The sequence below is a fragment of the Chelon labrosus genome (genome assembly GCF_963514085.1).
Source record: "Chelon labrosus genome assembly, chromosome: 22".
NCBI classification, from domain to species: Eukaryota; Metazoa; Chordata; class Actinopteri; order Mugiliformes; family Mugilidae; genus Chelon; species Chelon labrosus.
Genome location: NC_140355.1, coordinates 10,889,873 through 10,914,710, shown reverse-complemented (window position 1 = coordinate 10,914,710; position 24,838 = coordinate 10,889,873). Strand labels below are relative to the sequence as shown.

The window sequence follows — 24,838 nt, the reverse complement described above, 5'->3', positions numbered from 1 at the left end:
CTTTAACTCCTCCATTGTGAATGGAAAGGGCGGAGTGAAAGGGAAGAAACGGCAAAGGAAACCTTCAGCAAAATGGAGTAGGGCACAGGCAGAGCAGAAGAGAGGGGCAATGAGGACTGAGAAAAATAGAAGACTGCAGGGGGAGAGAGGAACATAAAATATCAGTAAAAGAGAGGAAGGGAAAGAGGTGAGACGGAGTAAAAGGAATGAGTGATGAGACGAAACAGGCAGAAATAATTTGTTATGGTCTTTTTGAACCTCTGCCAGGACCTTCTGTTGCGCCTTACTTCCTGTGTTACACACAATGGCATCTGCTTTCACTAGTTACCCCATAACTAACTGTAAGAATGGAGCTCTACCTACTTTTCCTCGAATAAGCCTAAAACCAATTTATATCTTGATAAGATCATCCTTTTTTTTTATCCCACAGTGTATAAACTTACTGGCGGTGGCTAAAAAGTGTAGTTTGTTGTTGTGCGGACAGACCAGAATAAAAGATGGTGTGTGTTTAATGTAATGTGTACATGTCTGATTCAGTGGGGGTGTTGAACTTTGTATTACAGACATGGAGTAGATGGATGGTTATAGCAAGCTGTTGCTTAATTCACTTTCACTTGCATCACCATGGCTTTGCATTGTTTCAGCGAAGATATACAAAATTGCTCCAAATGACCCACAGATCATTTTTCTCTAATCCTCCCAGTTTCATTGCTTTCACTTGTCCCAAGCTTCTTCGCTTAACCCTCCTTTTACACCCTCAAGTTTCTCTTTACATCCACTCTGGGTTTTGTACGGCTCTCACAGTTTCCTTTAGGTGTTAAATAAAACTAAAAGTGACTGATCATGAGTTTCAGTCTCTAGCCAAGCCACCTGCCTTATGAGATGCTTTTCATGGAATTCATCACATCATGACTGTTTTCTGCTTCTTTATTTATTTATTTATTTTTTCTTTTTCTAGGTGATTTTGCTCATCATCTCCCACCACTTCCTCCTCCCGTCTTCCATTCATGAGCAGCGTGGCTGAATTTAACAGCGACAGCCATGGATGACAAGGGCTCGGTGGGGAAGATTAGCGTGTCCTCGGACTCAGTGTCCACTCTCAACAGTGAGGACTTTGTCCTCGTGTCCCGGCTGGGGGACGAGACACCCTCCTCCACTAATAATGGTAGTGATGACGAAAAGACAGGACTGAAGGTAAGGATGGTTGGGTGTAGGCGCGGACAGAAGTACAAGACAGAGAGGTGGGAATTCAGAGCCGTGCCGGAGTTAGAGTTTAGGTGTGGAGTGTTGTGGTTCAGGACCCACTTTGGCATCAAGCCTGAGTGCTTCTCGTCAGAGCTGACAATAATTTAGCTCTGATCACATGAGAATTACAGCAACTGTAAAGTTATAACTATTTTAAAATACCTGTTATGTAACAGGCCAAACTGCTGCAAGCTAAATGGTTTCACATCAGCACTCATAAGAACTGACTTAAGAGTGTGTCTCAGGACTCACGGCATTATTTATTATTAATTTATTCATATTTATCTGTTCATTAGCAGTATAATCCAGAGTATATATTCCTTTGCTAACATGTCATGTTTTTCACTCACTTATCAACTCATCTTCTGAAACATACAGCAATTTTCAGGCCACATTTATTATTCTCACACGTTTAACCATAAAACTAACCATTTCTTGTTTTGCCTTTTCATCCTCACTCTATCGTTTTCTCATAGTTGGTCTTAGATTGATTTGTTTTGTCTGTGTGTCTTTTTATTCTCTACTTACAATAAGGAAGTGTTTGATGTGTGCACATTCACATAAGTTCAAAACACTTTAAAGGTTTGTGTTATTTACATAGTAAAGGGAAGTGCAGAAGGATCAAATAGCTGAAGACTTACCTGTTTTATATTTTTTTATGTGAGCTGAAAATTGATGAAAAGTCATTTCATATTTTTCAAAGCAGTCGTTCAGGGTTAATCCGTTAAATGCTTATCGAGAAAGCATCTTCCAAGTCATTCGTCTGCTTTTATTAGAAAGCATCTTGTGCTATCAATGGCTGACACACAGTATGTGGTTCAGGCAGCACTCACTCAGTAAGATATTAGTTTACCAACGGTGTGGTGATGCAGTCTGAACCTTGCTTTGCTATTGCCAGGAGAAGTAGTGGTGTTTTGTGACTAGGGCGTGGCTCTGCTCAAAGAGGTTGAAAACTTTCGAGGAAACAAATGTGGCAGCCACCATCCTGTGTTCATCCCTAAGGGGTTCAGGTTACCTCTCCTCTCCTCTCCTCTCCTCTCCTCTCCTCTCCTCTCCTCTCCTCTCCTGCATCCCTCGGTTTACTGGTTATCACATTCCCTTTATTAAATCAACTTAAGTAGCTGGCTCACATGCTCATACTATGTCCATTAGTTTATGTTGTTGCTGTACCTGTGTGTCTCTGTGTAGTCATATGAGCTTGATGTCCCAAAGCAACCAGAAGGTGGCGCCACTAGAGCATGGATCTTGATTTAATAGACAGGAAGACGTCATACTTCTGCTTTCTGTGTTCAGAGTCTGTTACAGGATCAGGTTAGTTTGATGGAGGTCAGACTTGAGGTTTTCTGCTTTCTAGCTGCCGCTGTCTGGCTGCTGTGAGTTGAATGAAAGTCACTGTTCTCAGTTTGTATCTAGCGGGGAAATCACTCCATCCACTGACACGCGGTCATCCTGATTTCATGTTTTGGTTTTTTGCCCACACACTCTTGTGCACATTTCCCTCCCAGTCAGCCCATCCAGTCAGGAGAGGAGTCAGTGTGTCTAAACTTGTTGTTTGTTATGCAGGTGATTTCTGAGGAAGAGGTCAGCTTTAAGGTCAGTCTCTCCTCTCGCTTTCTTTCCTTTGCTTCTTTTCTCTCTCTATCTTTCTCCTGCTTGTTTAAATATATTTATTCTATCTTTCTGTGATGTGAGTCAGTGGTGATTCTGTCTGTGATGATTTGTGCTTCCTGTACTTTAGACATGTAATGACGGATGGCCCTAGCTTTGTAATACTGGTTTTGAATATAGTAGTACTAGGAATTCTTCCATATATACTGTAGACCACAGTGTCCTAATAAAAGGCTAGGTAGATAATAAGTGTCACTGCAGCTGCATCGTGACAAAATGAATCATCTTAAATACAGATGAACCAAGTGTTTTTTATTATGCCAGTCATGGTACTGTCCTGCAATACATAATTGTTTGTCTGACAGCATTGGACAAATAACCTTATACCTCTAAGGAACAAATTTTACTTAAATGTTCAGCCCTGAAATATTTATGTATGCCATGAAGACGTTCGACGTATAAATCAGACGGCTTGGTACAGAAGTGCCTTCATAAGTCTATCTCAGTTTCTTGCTGCTGCCACAGCAGGCAGGGAAATAGGGCTTTGCCTAGTTTTGTGGAATTTTATGGTTTGTCAAACCTTGAACTTGCACTTAGGTTGTTTTTTTATTTTTTATTTGATAGTTTTGGAACTATAAAGTCAGTGTTGGCATGACTCTTCTGCATCTTCTGTCTGGACATGGGTGTTTTTCTTTCACTTCTTGAAACTGACTTACTAATCACTAATATTGGTGAAATCTTAAGCACACTACAATCACTCCAACTTAATAATGAGGTCAGTGTTACAGGCAGAGCCACTGTACAGTTCTACTTTTTAGAAAGTCAGTGATCTCTACAATCTGAGACAACTGCAATTCAGTGAATACAAGATTATGGATTATCTTAAATTTGATGTGTTGTGATGATTACTACAATGATCTTGTTTTCTGTGAATATTCCTTTTCTGTTTTATTATGTGTTTGCATCTCAATTTGTTATTTTCTGTGCCTCCCTTTGTGGTTGTGTGCACGCTTGTTTCCACGCATGTTACTTCACCTGCACGCGTGTGTCAGATTGTGGGGAATGGAAGTGAACAGCAGCTCCAGAGGGAGTTAGAAGATGTCCTCATGGACCCATCGGTAGCTGACACTGGGCTTGGATCAGAAGCAGGAATGGACAGCCTTGGTGGGGGCGACCATGGCCCTCTCCCTACCACAGCATCACCCGTGCCGCCAGGCTGTGACCCTCTGACTGCACCACCACCCAAACTGGAGATGGTGCTTCCTGTTCAGACGGCCCAGGAGAGTGAGCTGAATGAGAGGTCATACAGAGGTGAGCCAGAATGTGTTTAAACCTGTGGACTATTGCCATTTTCTTTAAATTTGTTTTTCTCTCTCTATCTGTTACATTTCATAATTGATATAACTGTTTACATGTCCACCTCTTGCCCCACCAAGGTTGTCAGGTCAACCTATCTCAGGAGAGGATGTACAGACATGAGATGATAGTTATAAAATGGTCTCTTTCTTTCCTCTCCCTTCCCTTTTGTATTTCAACTTTGCAGGAGATGAATCATCATCTGAAGGCAGTCCTGGCAGTCCCATTCCAGACGAAGACAGTGTCGTCTTCAGCCAGCTGACATATCTAGGATGTGCCTCGGTCAACGCTCCGCGGAGTGAAGTGGAGGCCCTCCGTATGATGAGTATACTCAGAGGGCAGTGCCAAGTCCCCCTGGATGTCACACTGTCTGTGCCAGGCGTGTCTGAAGGCACTGTCAGGTAAGAAGAATATATGAATAATTTGTTATATTAATTTTTACAGTTCAAGATACAGTGTGAGTGTTGTGTGCATACTTAAACATTCAGTGCTAGCATGTCACATATACAGTACACTCAATACGTTGACTTGTTCAATAGTGACTTTTAAGATGTTAAACAGCAACATTTTTAACTGATATTTTAACAGGTTGTTGGATCCCAACAACAGTACAGAGATTGCCAACTACCCCATCTATAAGATCCTGTTCTGTGTACGCGGCCATGATGGCACGCCAGAGAGTGACTGCTTTGCCTTCACCGAGAGCCACTACAACGCTGAGATCTTCAGGATCCACGTGTTTCGCTGCCAAATCCAAGAGGCGGTGAGCGTTTAATGATTAAGTAATTGTCGATGTTGAACTAGTAAAAATGTATAAGCACCACTTTCTCCCATGCCAAGATCATAAAGACTTAACACACTGTACAACAGACTCACATAAACACAGGAATGCTTGTGAAAATGAGCATTATTTATTATTATAACCCATTTTTACCAGGATTTATTTTTCAAGACAGTCCTGCCAACATAGGCAGCAACACATATAGCCATAAGTATTTGTAACAAGTAGTGAATGAACCAGATGTGTGTGCCACCAAGTCCTTTAAAATCACTTAAAATCCATGTAGAGACCAGTTCCCTAAGATTTAGGATCTATTCTAACTGATTCCAGGCAGAGAGAGCAGCATACATTAATGTCCGTTTCCCATTTTAGTACTGACTTTAGGGGTAGATAGTAGAAATAATTCCTGGGAGCACAGAGAATGACTCTTTTTTTTTTTTAAGGCTGTAGATCCTTAGATAAGCTGTACATTCAATTTTATAAAACATATATAACATATGCAAAAAAAAAAACTATCCAGAAATAAATACAGTTAAAAGACAACATTACTGCTGTTCTGTTAGCAAACCAAAGGGGGAGCAAAAGCTCATGTTATAACTCCCAACTCCTTTTTCCCCACTTTTGCTGTCTCATCCACTCATGTACATATACATATGTACACGCATAGCCAGCAGTATTCTGGTGACCTTGTCTTAAACTGTAGATCACTCTGCATCCTCTCCTTTAGGGTCCAGTGTCAGTGTGGAAGGTTATTCAGTGGTCCCCAGGGGGTTATGTCATGCACCGCAGGCTCTGCTGCAATCCACATGTACACCACACACACAATCCCCAAAGCCAACATACAGGAGACACATAAATGTAAAAGAGAGACAAAGGAATCCACTCTTTAAACTGGGTTAAAATTCAGCTTCAATGCTCAGTGACCTGATTTCTCTCCTTCAGTGTCACTAACAGCCCACAGACTGACGCTACTTTACTATCCAGTATCACAGACACCCACCCATACTCGCACCAAAACACATAATTTCACACATATGTAATCCCAAAACTAATTCACTCGTTTACTTGGCAACCAGACATCTCTCTGACTCCCTCTTCCTTCTCTTCTTCCTCACAGTCTTCTTTTTAACCCTAACCCATCCCTGTCTTCCTTCCAATCCCCCAGCAACAAACCAATCTATTCTGTCTTCACTTTTTTTCGCCTCTCATTCGCACTATTACGCTATTGTGAGTCAGCCCATTGGCTGCCTGTTCCTTCAGGAAAAAGCTGCTCTAGTCACATGCCTCTCATCAGCCTCAGCTCAACAGTAAACAACTCCTTAAATCGCTGCATTGAATCATTAAGATGTTTTATATGGAAATTAAGTTTTTGGCACTGAAGTCAATTTAAAAATAATTTTATGCTTGCATATGCAAATAAAATTTCGCTGTCTGTCCTCAAGCAACCATACATCAGGTCTTTACACTAGTGTTTTATTTTTTTTTAACTCAGAATTTCAAAAATAATACAATTTGGAAGGAGTTATAAGACAATTTACACAATATGTTCTTAAACTTATGAAGGTAAGTACATTTGTGTGTGTTTTTGTGTAGTTCATACATAAAGCAAAACACCTTCTCAGTCCTTCTTTGCCTCCTTTGTGCCAGACTTCCCAGTCGGGCCCCAAGGCTAGTTTGTAACAATTCCCAGTCTCCTGATGTTGGTGGTGATGCAGAGCCCTGCTGAGTCTCTTACCCAATACCTCCTTTTGTTGACCATAAACTTGCTGCTCCTTTCCAGAGATGTATAGCTACTGCTATATAATTCACATCAGTTCAGCTTCAGTAGATTTGTTTTACATTCATGATTTAGGCTCCTGACAGACTAAATTACATTTAGTGAGAAACACAAATTGGGTCCTGAAAGCGATTTAGTGGTTTTGGCCATGGCGTTGGTTAAATATGTCTCAAAGCTTCATGTCAGTGCACACATAAAGATAATGGTGCCAAGGAAGAAAAAATAAAAATAGCCTGGATGGGAAAAAATGCAGTGTAACAGGATGTTTAACACTTTCCAGATCTTGTAAGGCTGAGTCCACATTCAAAAGGCATTCTTTTATTAATGCCATTCGAAATCCAATCTTTAAAACATTTAAACATTTCCTCTATAATAGATTTGACATATTGATGACTTCATGATTTTGCAAACACTGAACAGAGTCAAAGCATCTGAACCATTTTAACACAAGCAGACAAGAGAAAATGAAGACGTTTCCAGTAGAAATATTTATTATAGTTTTACAAGTTCTTTTGTGAAATGAAGGTGATAATCACTCAATGTTATTTTAGCATCTGGTTCTTCATGCTGCACAAAAAGAAAACTGTTCAATTTGGATACATTGAAAGCTGGCCAGTTTTGACCCCAGCATTGATTTGAGCAGCTCAGAACAACACATCCATTGTGTTAAATGTTCCATCAATACAGGGGGTGACCCCCCATCTATCTTTACTCATACCCCATCTCTTACATCCAGTCCGCTGTTATTTCTCAGTAAATACACCCCCTGCAGTCCGCTAACGTCCTTCTACTGTACCAGGAATATAACAAAGGCTCTGTGTAGTGGCATTTAGAAGCTGCTTTATACTCCTGTCTGGAGAAAAACGAAAAGCATTATTTATTGATAACAGCAGTTTCCCCTCATCTCATAGCCATCAACCCCAAAGTTCTGCTGTTTACCAGAATTAGAAATGATCCAAAAACACTGTGCTGCAGGCCTTTAGTTAGGGGAGAGCTCTGTTTATTATCACACACACATGTCTGTTTAGTAATAATCGGAATATAAAAGACTTTTTCTCTGCTAAATGCAAAGCCCACAAATTTAAAGTCTCGTTAGTGGAAAAGGTACATTTAGAGAATGTAAATAAATGATTACCACCCAGTTTTTCCACGCTTGGCAGTCTTTAGCTGCCCCCCTTCCCTCAACTCAGCTCTTCTTTGAGGTTGGAGATTTAGCAGGCCTCTGCAGTTTCTGAAAGCAGTGAGTTGTCTTTGCTTTATGTTAATAGGAGCAATGCCTTCACATTCAGAATCAGAGGAGAATATAAATCACTGTGTTGATTAAAACTCTAAATAGTTAATATGCTCGAGAGTCTGCAGTCAGTGGAGTAGTGGGTCATTAGGTAAGTTTTTTGGGGCCTTCTATCAAAAAAAAACAAACAATTCCAATTAATATTAATAACCTAGTGATTGCTTTGGTTGGTGCAGACATTTTCGGTTTCAGACTTTGTAGTCTGTCCTCACAAGTCCTGTGCAACACATACAGTTACATTTAGCTTTTTGAGACTTTTTATTATCCCATTGTTGGGTGTTTTGTAGATTTTCGTTCTATTTAATGAATCACACCTAACCAAATTGGGTGTGAGACACGATGGCATACAGTAGAACATAGAAATTGTAAAAGCCAGTGCTTATGTGGTGTTCATAGGAGAAGTGTCCTACTCAACAAAGCAACTGATGAGAGGAGAAAAAGGACAAGTGCTCTTGTTCAGTTTCAAAATTATCTGATCTGACAAATAACTTGGCTCAGGAACATTCTGGAATCTGGAAACTTAAAGTCGTTAGTAAGATTCTTGAAATTAACTTAAATGTTCTTTAACTTTTTTTGAGGAAAGCGACTCATGCAAAAGAATGTCCTGCAAGTCTCATGATAGCCAACACACGTTTAGTCTCTCCCCTTGTTTGCGTTTAAGTGCAGTTAATCACTACAGTTTGGATTGGATTTAGATTTGAGTGCTCGACTCTGGAGCTTTATGTTTTTTGTTATTCTTTCATGTAGACGTTCTGTGTACGGTCTGGTGTTTATACAACGTTGTGTGTAGTTAAACTGTCTGATTCTATGAAACTGTATTTGGATGTTATATTGTGTATAGATCACTCCCAATTATTGTGGTTTAATATAAAGGTTTGTGAAGTTGATTGTGTTTTCTTTTCCCCTACAGGTGAGTAGGATACTGTACAGCTTTGCCACGGCCTTTCGGCGGTCAGCTAAGAAGGCAGTTCTGTCATCTCAGCAGCCTGCTCCGCTCACCCCCGACAGTGACTTATTTACCTTCACTGTCAGCCTGGAGATCAGGGAGGATGATGGCAAGGGTACTTTCAGGTGAGAGTCTTAAGCATTTAAGCATCCGAAATGTGGATTGTTAGAGCATAAAACCATGACCATGTAAGTTGCTTATGCGGTTCTGTATCTATGATAAGTTCAGAATGAACTTAATATTGTGCTTAAGCAGACATATTGTTAAGTCATCAGACACAGACACAAGCTTTATAAATAAATACAGCCCTTAATGTACAGTATACAGTGTAGTAAGAAGTATTCACCAGCTTGGATGTTTTAACATTTCATCGCATTTATAAATGGAATCATGGTCCGTATAATTTGGCTTTATGACAAGAAATTACAAAAAAACCACAACAGTTTTACCAGATTAGTGCTAGTACTCTCACAATTAGTGAAATTAAGATCATCTGAATGCAGTGAATGCTTCTCAAGTGGCTATAGCATAAAGACACCCTTGTCCGAATGTCACTGGTTATTGAGTATTCCTGGCTACAATTACACCATGAAGACAAAATAACACTCCAAGCAACTCTGACAAAAGGAGATTGAAAAGTATAAGTCTGGGGATGGATACGAAAACATTTCCAAGAACATACCCTGGAGTTAAGTCCATCATTAAGAAACAGAGGGAACATGGCACACATGTAAATCTGCCTCAAGCAGACGGTCCTCACAAACTGAGTGAAGGAGTTGTGTATGAAGGAGACTAGTGAGGCAGGCCTCACATATGACTACTCTGAAGGTGTTAAAAGCTTCAACACCTGGGATTGGAGAAAGTCTTCATACAGTAACGGTTGTACAGGTTCTTCATGGAAGAGTGGCAAAGAGAAATATGAACTTTAAGGAAAGCTCATATTAAGTCCGGAGTGGACTGAATATAAGCTCAGTTTGAAGCATCCAAGTAAACACAATGTTTGGCAGACGCCGCATACACATACGTGAAGCATGGTGGTGGCAGTGTCATGCTGTGTGCATGCATGCTTCTTGGCAGTATGTCCTGGACGGCTTGTAAAGGTAGATGTTAAATACTGATGAATACTGATTTATACTTACATTAATTAATACCACACGGTGAAACAAGAACGCAACAGAAAGCCCCTGTGTTTGCTCCATATAATCTATCTTCCTTGACCCCTTTAACTTTGTTTTCCCATTATACTGAGTCACATCCGTGTGTTGTCACAAACAGCCCGAGATAACTCAGCTTATTTGAAAAACAACACAAAACAAACAAATATTTCCCTAAGATTATTTTTAGCCAGCACACATTTCCTCCTCATTAGCTTTTGGCTGATTATTTTTGGTGTTCTGGCTTCCAAGCAAACAGTACATGTTCCTGTTTCTTTTTGTGAGTGCTACCAATCTTTCCTTGTTTAAATACGACACAGTGTTCTGTGTAAACTATGTTAAGATATATGTTAAGATATTGTATATTATCTGTAAAATAAAATCAAACCTTAGTAGCCTTGCATAGTAGACAGAGGGTTTATTTACAGCTTAAAACTCTGTCTGTCTAGTCTGTGTCACTAAGGTCTATGTGGTACATCAAGACCCTACTCTCAGGCATGTTTTTAAGATCTGACCACTGCCTGGAATTTACAGCAGGTTCAAAATGTTTGCAATAGATTTCAAATTGATTAATGGATGTTTTTTTTTTTAAACTTTACTCAGCATACTCAGCGTAATGGTTTCGTTGATATTTCCTCCGGAATTTATGTCAGCGAGGGCTTGGAGAATGTTGATTACTGTTTCTGTCTAAAACCTGATCCTTTTCGTGTTTTATTTTGATTAAAAATGTCTGTTTCTAAACTTGAGGCATCCTCTTAATATTTCTTTTTCAATCCGATCAGCTGATTGACTAAGTTGTTTGTTTTGATTTGAGAACAGGAAAAAAACAGTGAGAATTCCTCTCTTCCCCTGTTTTGATATAATCAAATCAACCATATCTATTTTCGGCTTGTACAAGAGTTTTTAATGTAATAAGTGTTTAGTCTCAGTGTCAAACTTCATCTGCTGGATATGCTTTTCTAAATTTCATCTTGTTTATTTCCATTGGTGTTCATTTTCCTGACAACAATGTGTTAATATATATATATTCCTTTTTTAAAATAATATTCCTTTCCTTTTGCGTGCAGTGCCGTAGCAAAAGACAAGGACAAGCAGAGCTTCAAGCTGCGTGCGGGACTGGACAAGAAAATTGTCATTTATGTTCAGCAGACCTCTAACAAGGAACTGGCTATTGAGAGGTACAATACCACGCTAACATTCACACATTCATGCAGACACAGCACATCTTCAGATGGTCCTGCTTAACGCATACATCTTGACAGCGTCACTAAATGTTTTTGTCCATTTTAGTTTCATGCATTATTTAGATAAGTGAGAATTTATTTGCTATTTTTAAGTTGCTTACGATTAAATGTGAGAACATTTTATTATGCAGGCGGCGTTGCTTTCATGGAGATTTATTCTGAAATAAAACTACCAAGACATCAGATATATCCCTATAAACATAATGGAAGCATCTAGAAACAGGCAGTGTTAATGTAAACACCAAAGGGACAAGAATGTATGAGTCCTGGTAAGGTAAAATATCTTAAAGAGGAGTTTGTGCATTTGTCAGTCTGACAGAGACCCGTCCATTTGCTATAGTAGATATGTGTCTGCTTAGAACCAAGCATTTATAAGAAACTAATCACACAGCTGTAACTGATAAACACACACCGGTGGACATCCTTACATCCGTGTATCGGCCCGTGTCAGGATTTAAGTGTTCTGGGACAGTTTTAAAGTGGTGATTGAGGCGAGTCTGTCTCCGAGGCTCCTCATTTTCCACGGTTTAATAAATCTGTTGAAATTTAAACATTCCATGGCCTTTTTGCAGATTTCCATTTTCATGCTGCTTTGTTATTGTTTCGTGAGCCCAGAGAAGGTGAGGTTTGAAGTGCTGTGTTTAATATTCTCCATGCTCTGGTCTGTGTTAAAGGATCAGTTCAGGAAGCTATTTGCAGTAGCATATGTGAGGTTTAACAAATGGTCCTACTCTATAGAGAGAGATTTATTGTTCTCTGTCTGGTTCCCGCTCTTGCTCTCATTCCACCCCCCCATACCCTTATGTAATCTTTTTCATGCCACATTTCCATTTCTCTGTCACCCTTGTGTGTATGTCTTCTCCAGGTGTTTTGGACTCCTGCTCAGCCCAGGGAAAAATGTGAAGAACAGCGACATGCACCTGCTGGACCTGGTGGGTGACTGTTTACTTGTGTATGTGTTGTTGTGTGTTTGCGTGTGCTTGCTAACTTCCCCCAACTTGTGCCTTCTCAGGAGTCAATGGGAAAGAGCTCAGACGGGAAGTCTTACATCATCACAGGAAGCTGGAACCCCAACACGCCTCAGTTCCAGGCTGTGAATGAGGAAACGCCCAAAGGTAAGAGCCAAAAATCTGTCCAAGATTTACATAAGACAGAATACTTTTCAACAGCTATTATTTCCTTCGTTTATATTTATTGGCTAGTTGGTTGTTTATTCACTCTTATTTTAACACTGATGTTTGACAGAAGTGTTACAATCACTTTCCACTAGTTGCGCAAGTCTTGGCATATGGAAACGGTCCTTAGTAATAATTTGGAATGATTAATAGTTTTGTTAGTTTTAGATGAAGGCTGGAAGTTAATCACTAATCAGAGATGATGTTGTAATTGTTTTCTTTTTTTCCTCCCCTAGATAAATTCATGTACATGACGACGGCAGTGGACCTGGTGATAACAGAGGTGGAGGAGCCGGTCCGTTTCCTACTGGAGACCAGGGTCAGAGTGTGCTCCCCAAATGACAGACTGTTCTGGCCCTTCAGCAAGCGTAGCTACACTGAGACATTCTACCTTAAACTACGACAGGTTTGTCAAATCAGTTTTTATAGTGAAATCAAGTCATCGGCTCCGTGACCGGATGTCAGCTGTCACCTGTAATGATGCAAGAGCGATTTATTGTTATTATACTACGGCTTTTTGTCCTGTCCAGTAACATAGAAAGTGATCGGCCAATTAGAGGATGATCTGAAATATGAATAAATAATACAACATATAATAGCAGAAGACATAAATAAGCCTAGCTTATTCAGGTCAAAAATGTAAAAATCTCATAATTATTATATACCTACTTAAAACATGTGCTGTACACTTTCTGGCAATGCAATTATCTATCTGTAGCTCCATTTCTGATTTCTGTGATTTGTGGATCCATAAGGAGAAGATAAAAACGATCACAGAATTCGTATCTGCATGCAGTACAAAAACAAACACCTCTCTACACCTCGTCAAATATTGTTTTTCTGATGTCTTCCCTTTTCAGATGGAGCGCAAAGAACGTAAGAGTCCTGCCTCTGACACACTTTATGAGGTGGTGAGTTTGGAAAGCGAGACTGAGAGAGAAAAAAGGAAGACCACAGCTAGTCCCAACATCCTGCCCTCTGGGGCTGGTACCATGGCTCCGTCCCCACCTGAGGATGATGAAGAAGAAGGTGACTGGATGCACTTTTGTCTGTTTAATGTTTAATTTTATAAAAGGCACAGAATACATTTTCATTTAAATATAATTTCATTATATCAGACAAATACTCTAAATAAATGGGGCAATAAATTAGAGTTTGTTTTCATCTGAACCGCTGTGTCCTTGGACAGGACTGACCTCATTCAGAGGCAGGCAGTAACAGCACAACAACAACTACAGAGTAATTACAAAGTAATACTGCCCGGCAGCATGGAAATAAACGAGGTTAACCTGCGTAAAGCCCAGCTGAATTACACTGCAGATATTTAGTGCTTTTAGCATTTCATGTATCAGCCACTGATACTGTACTTGGCCTAAAAATTCAAACTCTGTCTTGTGGGCAGTTCCATAGATAATAGTTTATATATAAACTCGAGTCAAATTCAGACACAGTGTTACAGAACTGTTTGTACTATATGGTCACGAAGTACCATCAGTGGTATGTGTGTTTTTTTGTGTGACTGTGAGCAGTAGCAGAGAGCATAACTGTGGTACTTTTTGTATATTATAGTGTGTTCATCTTCTGTCTACTGGCCTTTTGGTTTAATATCCAATGTTGTGAATAACTTACCATATAAACACTATACCAGATACTTAGTTAATATAGCGCTATTTAATGTTTACTTAGAAAACTTCAGTTTATATAACTTCAGCATTATGTTGTACACAGCTCAGTGCAACTCAAATTGGAAGCTTAAATAAATACATAAATCTGTGCACCATGCGGTGGATATGTACACTCTAAAACAAAGTGCTTGGTTGGACAAGACATATTTCTACTTAAAACATTAGATGTACTGATGTTTTATTTTGATTTTGTTCACTTGTTCCCAGATAATGATGAGCCCTTACTCAGTGGGTCCGGCGATGTTTCAAAGGAGTGTGCAGAGAAGATCCTGGAGACCTGGGGAGACTTGTTATCTAAGTGGTAAGGATTTTGTTACCTCGTTAACTTTGTCCTTCCGCTTCTGTCACTGCTGCCGTGAATGCACACAGATGGACTCTGTGTGTCTATGTGAAGGAAAGAGCAGCAGGCAGTAGTTGTCGATAAGCAGCTTATTAAGATGGCTCCCTTCTCCCAATAAAGCATTTGTTTTTAATCAGAAGCTTGTGACGAACTGAACAGAAACTGCCTGCACTTTAATTAGCTGTAAGTTAAGCCCCCCTCTTGCACACGCTGCACAGCATTCCTCCTTGCTGTTCTCGAGGGGAACAGTAATGTATGTTTATATACACTCACTTGCCAGTTTATTAGGTATACGCAAGAAAATTAATGCATTCTAACAGTCCTGCAGTAAATATTAGCTTCATGAACATTATGGTATTCAGTCTTTGTTTAAAATAACTGAGAGAGCTGTTGATTCAACTGTGTTTTCATTTTGGAGGCTGTGGTTTGCAGCACAATTGAATTGTACTGTGTTGTACCGACACATGTTCCTATTATTTAGGCAACCTAATGTCTAAGGTCTCATCTAAAGAACTTAAGTTTAATAAAATATTAGTTCTGCTGTTTAATTCAATCCAGTTTAACAGTACCACAAAGTGCATCATCCAAAATGATCCTACAGTTGAATTACCACTTTTTTCACGCGGTTTTTAACAGTCATGAAGCTAAGATCTAGTGCAGGATTGCTCTATTAGGGTGCATTTGTTTCCACTATTCCCTAATTCCCTAGTAGAATGGGGCGGTTATAATGGCCTTTGAGAATGCTGACATGACAATTGAAGCAATTCATATTTTCAGAATATTTTGCCTCAGTTCGCTGGTTAAAAAAAAAGGAATCATGAGACCAGCTTGTCATAACACTGGGCTTTCTGTGTGTGGTGAGTTGGTGTTGGTGAGTTAGCGTGGGCGAGTGAGTGTGTGTTGTTGCATAGTGGGATGCCAAACTCAGGGAGCACAGAGAGGCAAATCACAGAAAGCCTTTTACAATCTTATGCCCCGAGGACCAGACCTGGCATTACTTCCATCACATGCACACTCACATACGTACACAGTTTCCCTTCTTAGTCTCAGCAGAAAATGCCATGTATTGCATAACCTGATGCCCAGAACAAATGAACAAAACAAACCCAGAAAACAGAGCGGGATAAAATTTAGAAAGGGGGGGGAAGTGAGAGAATCGTCAGGGATTTGGGGACTTCTGTCGGCTCCAGTCAGGCAATAGTTAGTAGGTGGGTACAGCTGTGCCTCCAAGTTTGCCTTCTTCTCTCTGTGTCTCTAACTCTTTCTCTCACGATTGGTCTTATTTTAACACTGCATGTGTATGTGACTCTCTAAGATGGAGTGTTTTCCCAACAGATTTAACATTTAAATGTGAATAATAAGGCAGGAAGGAAATCATTAAAATGGCTTTCTGTGTATTGTTCCTGTTGTTTTGTATCGGCTTATTAAGGTCATTATATGGTAGGGGCAAAATAAAGCACAGCTATGGGGGGAAAAGTGAGAGAAAGAATTTCAGGGATAAGTCGGGCATTGTGTATTTTCTGTACAAAAATAAACTGATCAGCCACAACATTAAAACCATGACAGATGAAGTAAATAACATTGACCATCTTGTGACAATGCAATGCTCTGCAGGGAAACTCTTGTTCCTGGCGTTTGTGTGGATGTTACTTAGACATGTACCCCCGACCTAGACCAGACCAGACCAGACCAGACCAGACACCCCCACCACATAGCAGTGACACTCCTTAATGGCAGCAGGCATCCCCAGCAGGACGCAGCCTGACACAAACACAAAAACTGTCTAGGGCCTGGCGTCCAAATTCAGTAGCATCCCAAACTGATCAAGTATCTGTGGGATGATCCGCAGAGACCCCTCCCCTCAACCCATAGGACCCAAAGGCCCCCACTAACAACATTCTGTTGCCAGACACCACAAGACACCCTCAGAAGGCCCATGTCCATTCTCTGATGAGTCACAACTGTTTTGGAGGCACAAGGGAGACCTACTCAATATTAGGAAGGTGGTCATAATGTTATGCCTGATCGGTGTAGCTCATATTTTACAGACTGAAAGATTGACATTGACGGATTGTATGCCTTGTGGGAGGCGGGAATGAACTATTTGCATGTAAATTATTATCTTTTGTGCTGTTAGGTTATGTAAGTCCTCCTTATTCTTGAAACCATGACCCAGAAAACCGTTATTAGACGCGATAATAGTCCATTGAAAACATTGATTTAAATTAGGGCCGGGACTTTAACGCGTTAATTAAGATTAATTAATTACACAGAAATAACGCGTTAATTTTTTTTAACGCATTTTAATCACACTTATTTTTGCACCGCGGAACGTTTCTCACTGGATGAGTTTCGGCGGACCGATTATACTGGAGCACCAACTAGCGTTCATTACCAGTGTCCTCAACAAGCAGCGGGTGCTGCCGTGAGCCCCTCTCCCGTCCCAAAGCACTCACAGGTAGTAGCCCCGCGCAGCAGCAGTCAGAGCAGAGAGGGAGAACCACGCCACCGCGTCCAGACTGCAAACGAATGACGCATGCGCAAAGCTGCCGCTGATCGCGCCCTGGTTTACAGAGCGGGATGTAAATGTTTCTTCACTGTCACACTAAAATAAATAATAAAATAATAATCCATTTAGATTGTTAATTTTGTCAAGTAAAAACCGTTTGTACAAAAAATGTTAAATGTTAAAAATATTCTAGTTATGGCAAAAAATGCTCATGTTCTTCTGTGCCTGTGACTTGTAGGCTAGAAACTAAACCAAACTTAAGAAAAGTAAAAAAAAAAAAAAAAAAAAAAACTTAAGTTACTGTGCCAGAGCGTCTCTTTAGAGTCATTTTGCCAATACCAAGCCCTGATAAAGGAGGCGCGTTAATAATACAGCGTCCATCACAATTACATCCAAAAGGTAAATTATGCAAATTAGCCGATTACGTCATTTAGCGACTTCTAGCGACTTTTAGGACAGCCAATAGCTACTTTCCTTTCCTGAGGAGTTGGCAACACTGTTCATTACTTCAGACAACAACAAACCACAGTGAACATGAAAGAAGAAGCTGATGAGACCGCTTTGGTTGGCCCCGTGGATGGGAAATTTAGTCATTATTCAATGGTATACTAAAAATCCATATGAAAAAAATTACTTCTCACTGTTCTCAGGTCAGATATTTATATGCGATTAAAATGCGATTAATTTCGATTAATTAATTACAAAGCCTCTAATTAATTAGATTAATTTTTTTAATCGAGTCCCGGCCCTAATTTAAATAGATAGGTTTGCACTATGCAATTTGATGCATGTGATGAGGGAGCCAGTGGAATGGCATACTTTAAAGACATTTAGAAATTGTAATTAAATTAATTAATTGCCTCTCCTCTCCTCTCCTCTCCTCTCCTCTCCTCTCTTCTCCTCTCCTCTCCTCTCCTCTCCTCTCCTCTCCTCTCCTCTCCTCCCCTCCCCCAGGCATTTGAACTTATCAGTGCGGCCCAGGCAGCTGCCAGCCTTGGTGCGGAGCGGCATTCCTGAGGCACTCCGTGGGGAGGTTTGGCAGCTCCTGGCAGGCTGCCACAACAATGACCACCAGGTAGAAGAGTACCGCACTCTCATTACAAAGGTAAGACCACACAAAGTATTGCTGATGATAAGGACGCACTGCTCCTTTCGGTGTTGTGGTGATTCAAAGGTGACCCAGACACGAGACCCATCAGCTTGTTGTCCACGTCCCCCCGCTGATGGTTTCTAAATCATTGCCCAAGCTTAAGGAATTATTAAGGCAGGCCTTTCCCTCTGACACTTTTATCCTTTCTCTTGTTACTCTTGGTTATATTTTGAGCTGGAACACATTTAATGTGTTGTTCATTTTTAGTTTGAGCTCGCCAGATCACATGTGTTATTGTTATTGTCCTTAGCAACAGTCCTGGTTATATTTTACTCTTTTTTTTGTTTTTTAACACTTTTCTCAGTATTCATCAATGGTCTTGTTTCATAAGTTGCTCTCTCATGTGCTTCAAACTTGTGATATTAGCCACTGTGTCCCTGTAGATCAAAGCCGCTGATAACTGAGTTATGCAAGTGAAAGATGTACTGTGTACACCTATTTTATCCTCAAGAACACGGTTGTTTCTGTAGTTTTTTAACGTTCATCAAGCTGATTAACAAAGATGCGAAGTATCTACACTGTGTAACTACTATTTATGAATGAAAATGTGAAAGCAAGGAATCATATTTCAAGAGTTTATCTTTTGTTTTTTAGCTGTAAGTTGGAAAACATTATCAAGTTTTTATTAATCAGTAATTGTCTTTATTGACATGCATCGTCTGGTTGGTCTGTGATCAGTAATAATGTAATGATAATTTCATTTTTATTGAATATGGTTCTAATTGGGGCATTTTTAACATAGACAGCTTTTTAAGTTTCAGATTGTCAGTGAATCACAGGGCCGTTGTGTTGGTATGCATGCGTGGACTTGTGCAGGATGATCAGTGGTGACTTCACCATGCTGTACGTGGTTAGTAGTCTTGTGTGCCGAGAACAGTGTGTTAGTTTTTGAATTATTATTTTATTTATTTTTTCCCGGCCACAGCTCTGTCCGTTGTTGTTATGTAAAGGCAACATCCCTGGGCAGCAAGCTGGGTCCCAGGTGGTGACAAGATGTTTGCCTCGCTCTTTCCTCCTCTTTGCTTTCCTCTCATGTTCTCATTTTCTTCACTCATTGTTTCTTCCTTTTCTTCCCTTCTGATCTCCTGCCACTTCCTGCAAACATTTTCTTTTCTCTTGCTGTCTTCTACCTGTCTGCCACTTACTATTGATTACTGGGGGTCAACTCAAACATATGTTTTGCATCACAGGAGCCTTGTTGTTTTGCTGTTAACACAAATGGCATGAATGGAATCTCACCTTTTACTCTGACCACAGTAACACTGCATTGCAGTGCCACTATACTGATAGCCACTGGACAGAAAGTTGGATAGGAATTTATTGCAGAGTTCAAAGTTCACACAAATGTTTTCGTTATTTGCATAGTTTAAAACAAATTTTGAAATACATTGCATAATCGTACTCGGCATATCACATTTATTAGATGGGACAGTCAAGTTGCTTTTGTTACTGGAACCAGTTTAACCACATCTTCTCATGTACTTATTCATTCTTTCCCCGGTCAGCTCATGTTTTAAAATTTGTACATATCATACTCATGTGCCAGCTCCTAATTCGCTTTCAGGATTCAGTCTGTGGTTGTGTGTAGCTCTTCATGCTTTATTGCACCGCATGCACATCATGTCCTAGCTTAGCTGGGTCCCTCTTTTGTTCCCGGCCCTCATCCGAACTTGGTGTCCATCCGCATACGTGAATGCAGTGCATTGATGGAAGTGGAAACAGGGCAGTAGACATTTAACCTATTCCTGTCCTGTGAAGCCCTAATGAACTCTTTAATCGCTGCTGCCAAGTACTCTGAGAACCCCCGAATGCCAGTCAATTAACACGCCACCAGTAACCAACAGACTCATTGAGCTGGTAAAGCCACGGCCCACATTTTGCGTCAGTCATTGAGAAAATGTTTAATTCCGGTAAGCAGATAACTCATTTTGGTATCGTTCCAGATGACTATAGTCAGGAGGACGATGCAAAAGACAGTGTGACATATTGGCAGAAAATGCTGTGTTGCCGTATGGAGGGGCTGTAACATTAAGGTCATATTACACACATCAAAATCCATACGTTTTTATCTGCATAGTTTTTCTCTTCATTTACCAGTAAAGTCTTCATAAAAGGAACTAAGACATTATGTCAACATATTTCTATTTTATTCCACTCTCACTTGCCAGTTCATTAGGTACACTAGTGGAAACAAATGCATTCTAATACGACAGTCCCGCACTAGATCTTATCTGCATGGAGGTCATGGCGTTAAGCATTTTATTTAAAATAAGTGAAAGAGCACTTGATTTAACTGTGTTTTCATTTTGGAGACAACCCCAATAAACGGGCAAGTGATTGCATAAGCTACAGTCTTACGGTAATAATTGATAATATGGTGTATGTTATCCTTCGCTAAATTAGGTTTCCAGAGATTTTGTGAGTTAGTTGCAATTGCCACGACCTGGCTCGTAAGCCATGACAAAAGACAAAGAAACGCGGTAAAACATAAAGGTCAACTGATTTATTAAAATAAACCAAAAGAATCCATAAGAATTAGTGAGATTTGAGTTTGAGGATCAGCGTGTCTGTTGATGGATACATGATAGTGTATGTGCGTTGTTGATGGGTGTTAAAACAAAACAAACAGGCCAAAGCCAACATAACCAAAACCCATGTTGGAGTCCAGGTGGAAGATGAGAGAGAGAGAATGAGGATTGTGACTGCCAGGTTTTATAGGCTCAGGGAGACTGGCCAGGTGCTCCCAATTGCTCCAAATTAGACCCGCCCACTGAGGTACCTGCAGAAACAGACAAGACAAGACAAGGGGGAAAACACAAAACAGGCCCTGTGGCAGGTGGCCATCACACAATAGTTATAGCACAAGCTGATCAGGTAGCTACACTGGCGATGATTTAGTGTCATAATGTGTTGAAATGATGACGAGGAAAAGAGACAGATCTTTCACACTACTAGTCAGTGTAATAGCAGTATGTGCAAAGTTGTCTTCTATCTTGTTTACTTGAGGCAAATCTGGTAACAGCATTACCTATGTTGAAATGCCATGATGGCTTGTGTTGATGCCGTGTTGGACATCTGTTTCTAATTTTGCTGTGATTTTTGAAGTTGTAGTTACTTCACATGTGGTTCACAGTATTAGAAATGTCCCCTGAGATGTACAGTATATCTACACGCTCTCAAATTTATCTGTGTTGCGTCGTGTGGACGCAAACCGCTTACATAAATGCAGGTCTTGTCTCCAGACCCCCTTCAGCAGCCTCCTGTGGAGAGCAAATCAAGCTCTCGTAACTACCTGTCTGCCTGAATGTCACTGTCTGACCCACATAATGACCTGTCTGCCTGCCTCTCTGTCTGTCTGTCTTTAGAATCATTTGTATTTGTGTGCGTGTGACTCTCTCTGACTTCTACCTAGACCTGTTTGTGCTCCTGTCAACTCGCGTGTCTCCCTGCTTCTCTCTGTCTGCACGCTCATTTCATGTTTCGTCACTGTCCATTTGCCTTTTTCTCTTTCCTCCCGTTGTCATCTCATCCCGGCGTTTCTGCTTCTGCCTTTTCCTGTGTGACTCTTTACTCGACTTTCTCTGTCCGATAAGTTTATTTGTGCATTGCTGTTCTGACTCACGCTAGACAGTAATACTAACATGCTCTTAGATTCATTCTGTATGACTTCAAAGGCAATTTTCCACATTAAATAGTGACGGTAGTATATGCTAGATCTTTCAGACAGTCAGATGAAAGAGGCACTTATGCAGTTGAGTGCCTATCTGTGACGATATAACAACTCTTACCACCCTTGAGTAATATTTTTATTAGTTTATGGACCACCTCTAGGCTCATCTCACAGAGATAAACACAATTAATGCACACATGCAAATATAAATCAAGGTTTATTAGCTGCCCAGTTCCTTAATATTTCCATTCCTTTCAGGCTAAAATCTCTGATAGGACATCATCTGACCACTTATTTTGGTGTTTTTACTATGTCACGTTGATATAAAAGTTAGCACGGAGTGACTGGAACTATTTGAATTATTAGTTTAATGAACTACCAGCCAGGGGGTGGCTAATGGGGGGTAATGATCAGATTTAAGTCAACTTACTGCCGTATTCCCTTAACGGTGATTAGCTTAACATGTTCATTCAGTTAAACTAACTATGGCACTATAAATAAAGAGCAATAACTGTTTTAACTAGTTAACTGGATTTGGAAACATTTGATTATCAGCAATTGCTCGATATCATTATTAATTACTATTCTGCAGATTAAAAGGAGACATGCTTTACCATCATTCAGTGCTGTTGTGTTGTTGCCAGGTGTTTGTCAGCTACTGGACACCTGTCCTTGTGAGCAGTTGCAAAACAAGGAAGCATAATTTAGACAGCTAACGGATATGAGTTTTACTCATCTTGGCAACCAAGGGACAGGACGTCACGCTCTTTGTTTTTCCTAATTTTTACGGCTCTTTTCTTCTTGCGTGTTTTTTTTTGCTATCGTCTATTTGTCTCTTGCCTCCATTTGTTCCTCTCCTCATTTTTGAAAAGCTCTGTGCCTCTTTCTGACTTCCTTCCTCATCCTTTTCTCCCTCCTCTCTTTCTTCGAGTCGTACTGTCATCTATTTTTAGCTCCTCGTGTGTTGGGCAGAGGAGGTGCGTGAAAGCATGGGAGTGTGTCTGGATTGCGGGAGGGAAAGGTGCAGGCTGGTGTGTGTGTGTGTGTGTGTGTCTGTGAGACTGTGTGGGTATGTTTGGGTCTCCATCACGCTACACCAAATTGCCCTGCACGAGGCAAACTCTGCGCCGTCTTCAGAAAGTCATTAGGAATAAGACACGGACAGTGGTGCACTAAATCTGACACTAATTACTACCCACGGAAGTTGCTATTTTTATCTCAGCTGCCGAGTGATTCTATTTAATCAACACATCTTGTGATCTAAAAATAACAAATAATTACTCCAAGGCTGATGGCAATTTATTAGGACTAACCCGTGCAATAAAAATATAGCTGTTGATATTGCTGGGAGTGAGATTATAACATGTCTGGTGAGGTAATGCTACCTGTGTAGGGGCTGATTGTGTCATGTTATATAATTGAAGATGTTTGAGGTTTGCTTGCACTGTGCTTACTAGTAGTACATTGACTATAGTATAACTATAAGAATATTGTATAGCATAAGTTGCTTCATTGTTGTCTCCCTCTCTCTTGGTCTTTCATAGACAAACACTTTTTTTTTATCTGAAAGGACCTTTGAGGAAAGTATACCATTAGTATAATAATACATTGCACAAGTACCGTTGTTGGATAATGTTTAGACTGTAAAGGGCAGTAATAGCATTTAGTAGTTCTGGGGTACAATTAAGCACAAATTGTATAAACGCTATTATCATTATAATTGTTTTTGCCAAGATTCAAACTATTTTCAATAGTGACTTTTCCATATTAAACTCAATTTGTCATCCCTGCGTTTTACCTAAAGAAGTCAGTGATTACAATAAAACATCACTGAAAATCACCTAATAGTTAACATTAGTAAGTCTGTTTTGTTGTTATTGCTTATGTCATTTTTGAGACTAAATTAAACTGGCACTCGCATACGTTGTAATAAAAATTATTTAACCTGCTCAAACTGCAAAACATTCTAGTGAAAACATATCAAGGAAATTCTTGGTAAACGGTCCAAAAAGTTTAAAAGTGCATATTTTGAGATAATAATTCAGCTACCGAAGCACTCAATCTGAATGTACTAAGTCTCCCAAAAGACTCGTAAGACAAATTATTTATACCCCAAAGTCCGTATTTAGGAATAATCAGCTTTGACCTTCATGAATGTTATAAATGTTTGTCGAAGATTCTCGCAAGGTTGGTTTCTGTGCTGCTCCTGCGTTCTTTAAGTCCCACTGCACATTTTCATTGGCATTCAAATCGGGGAAGTAAGATGGCCATTTAAGGACAATGATTCTGCACCAAGTTTTTGTTGAATTGGGAGTTGGCTCAGGATCATTGTCTTACTAGGTGGTTATGTTATTACCAAGCTTCGGTTTACACACTAGGGGGATCACACCCTTCTTTACTATGGCCTGGAATTTCAAAGAGTTTGTGATCAAGTCATGTAGTCAAGTTTACCATCTATTAGGCACCACCTTGTCTGATCCCTTCTTACAGCTGATCCATGAGTCTTAATAATTTCGGTTTATTCTTAACACTTCATGCAACAGACACCCAGAACCGTCCTATCTATATTTTTCTTGCATATTTAACTCTGCTTTTGTGTTCTTTTGGTCAAGTATGAAGTGTATTGAGGTCCTTTTTGTTTTTGTTTTGCGTCCTACTTGGTGTCAGTACTAATCCTTTATCTGGCATCATTTAATCTCTTTTCCTTTTTTAGCTCTTCCTTCTCCCACACTGGAGTTTCACACATTTCTATAAAAAGAACTTAAGGCAGTGAAATAGCTTTAAAAATGTTTATTTTAGCATTTCCATATTTTTTTTTCCTTATCTAAACTTGCTGAACTTCCGTCATTGCCTTTGAGACTCTCCTTCACTTGCAGCTTGCACCCAAAAGGCAAACCAGTTGCTAAT

General features: G+C 40.0%; 1 protein-coding gene across 2 annotated transcripts in view; it reads left to right on the top strand.

The window, feature by feature from the left end:
• rabgap1 (RAB GTPase activating protein 1) overlaps window positions 1–24,838 on the top strand; it is a 67,161-nt gene that overhangs the window by 8,393 nt on the left and 33,930 nt on the right. The window contains exons 2-14 of one of the 2 annotated variants that reach the window (XM_084572191.1): window positions 959–1,194; window positions 2,809–2,838; window positions 3,906–4,164; window positions 4,397–4,610; window positions 4,798–4,972; window positions 8,969–9,129; window positions 11,226–11,336; window positions 12,268–12,334; window positions 12,415–12,517; window positions 12,814–12,983; window positions 13,438–13,606; window positions 14,470–14,563; window positions 18,066–18,216. In XM_084572191.1, the coding sequence (XP_084428317.1) occupies window positions 1,042–1,194; window positions 2,809–2,838; window positions 3,906–4,164; window positions 4,397–4,610; window positions 4,798–4,972; window positions 8,969–9,129; window positions 11,226–11,336; window positions 12,268–12,334; window positions 12,415–12,517; window positions 12,814–12,983; window positions 13,438–13,606; window positions 14,470–14,563; window positions 18,066–18,216 (1,857 nt within the window). In that variant the 5' untranslated portion in view covers window positions 959–1,041. The remainder of the gene's footprint in view (window positions 1–958; window positions 1,195–2,808; window positions 2,839–3,905; window positions 4,165–4,396; window positions 4,611–4,797; window positions 4,973–8,968; window positions 9,130–11,225; window positions 11,337–12,267; window positions 12,335–12,414; window positions 12,518–12,813; window positions 12,984–13,437; window positions 13,607–14,469; window positions 14,564–18,065; window positions 18,217–24,838) is intronic. The other variant, XM_084572192.1, reaches the window with a different exon arrangement.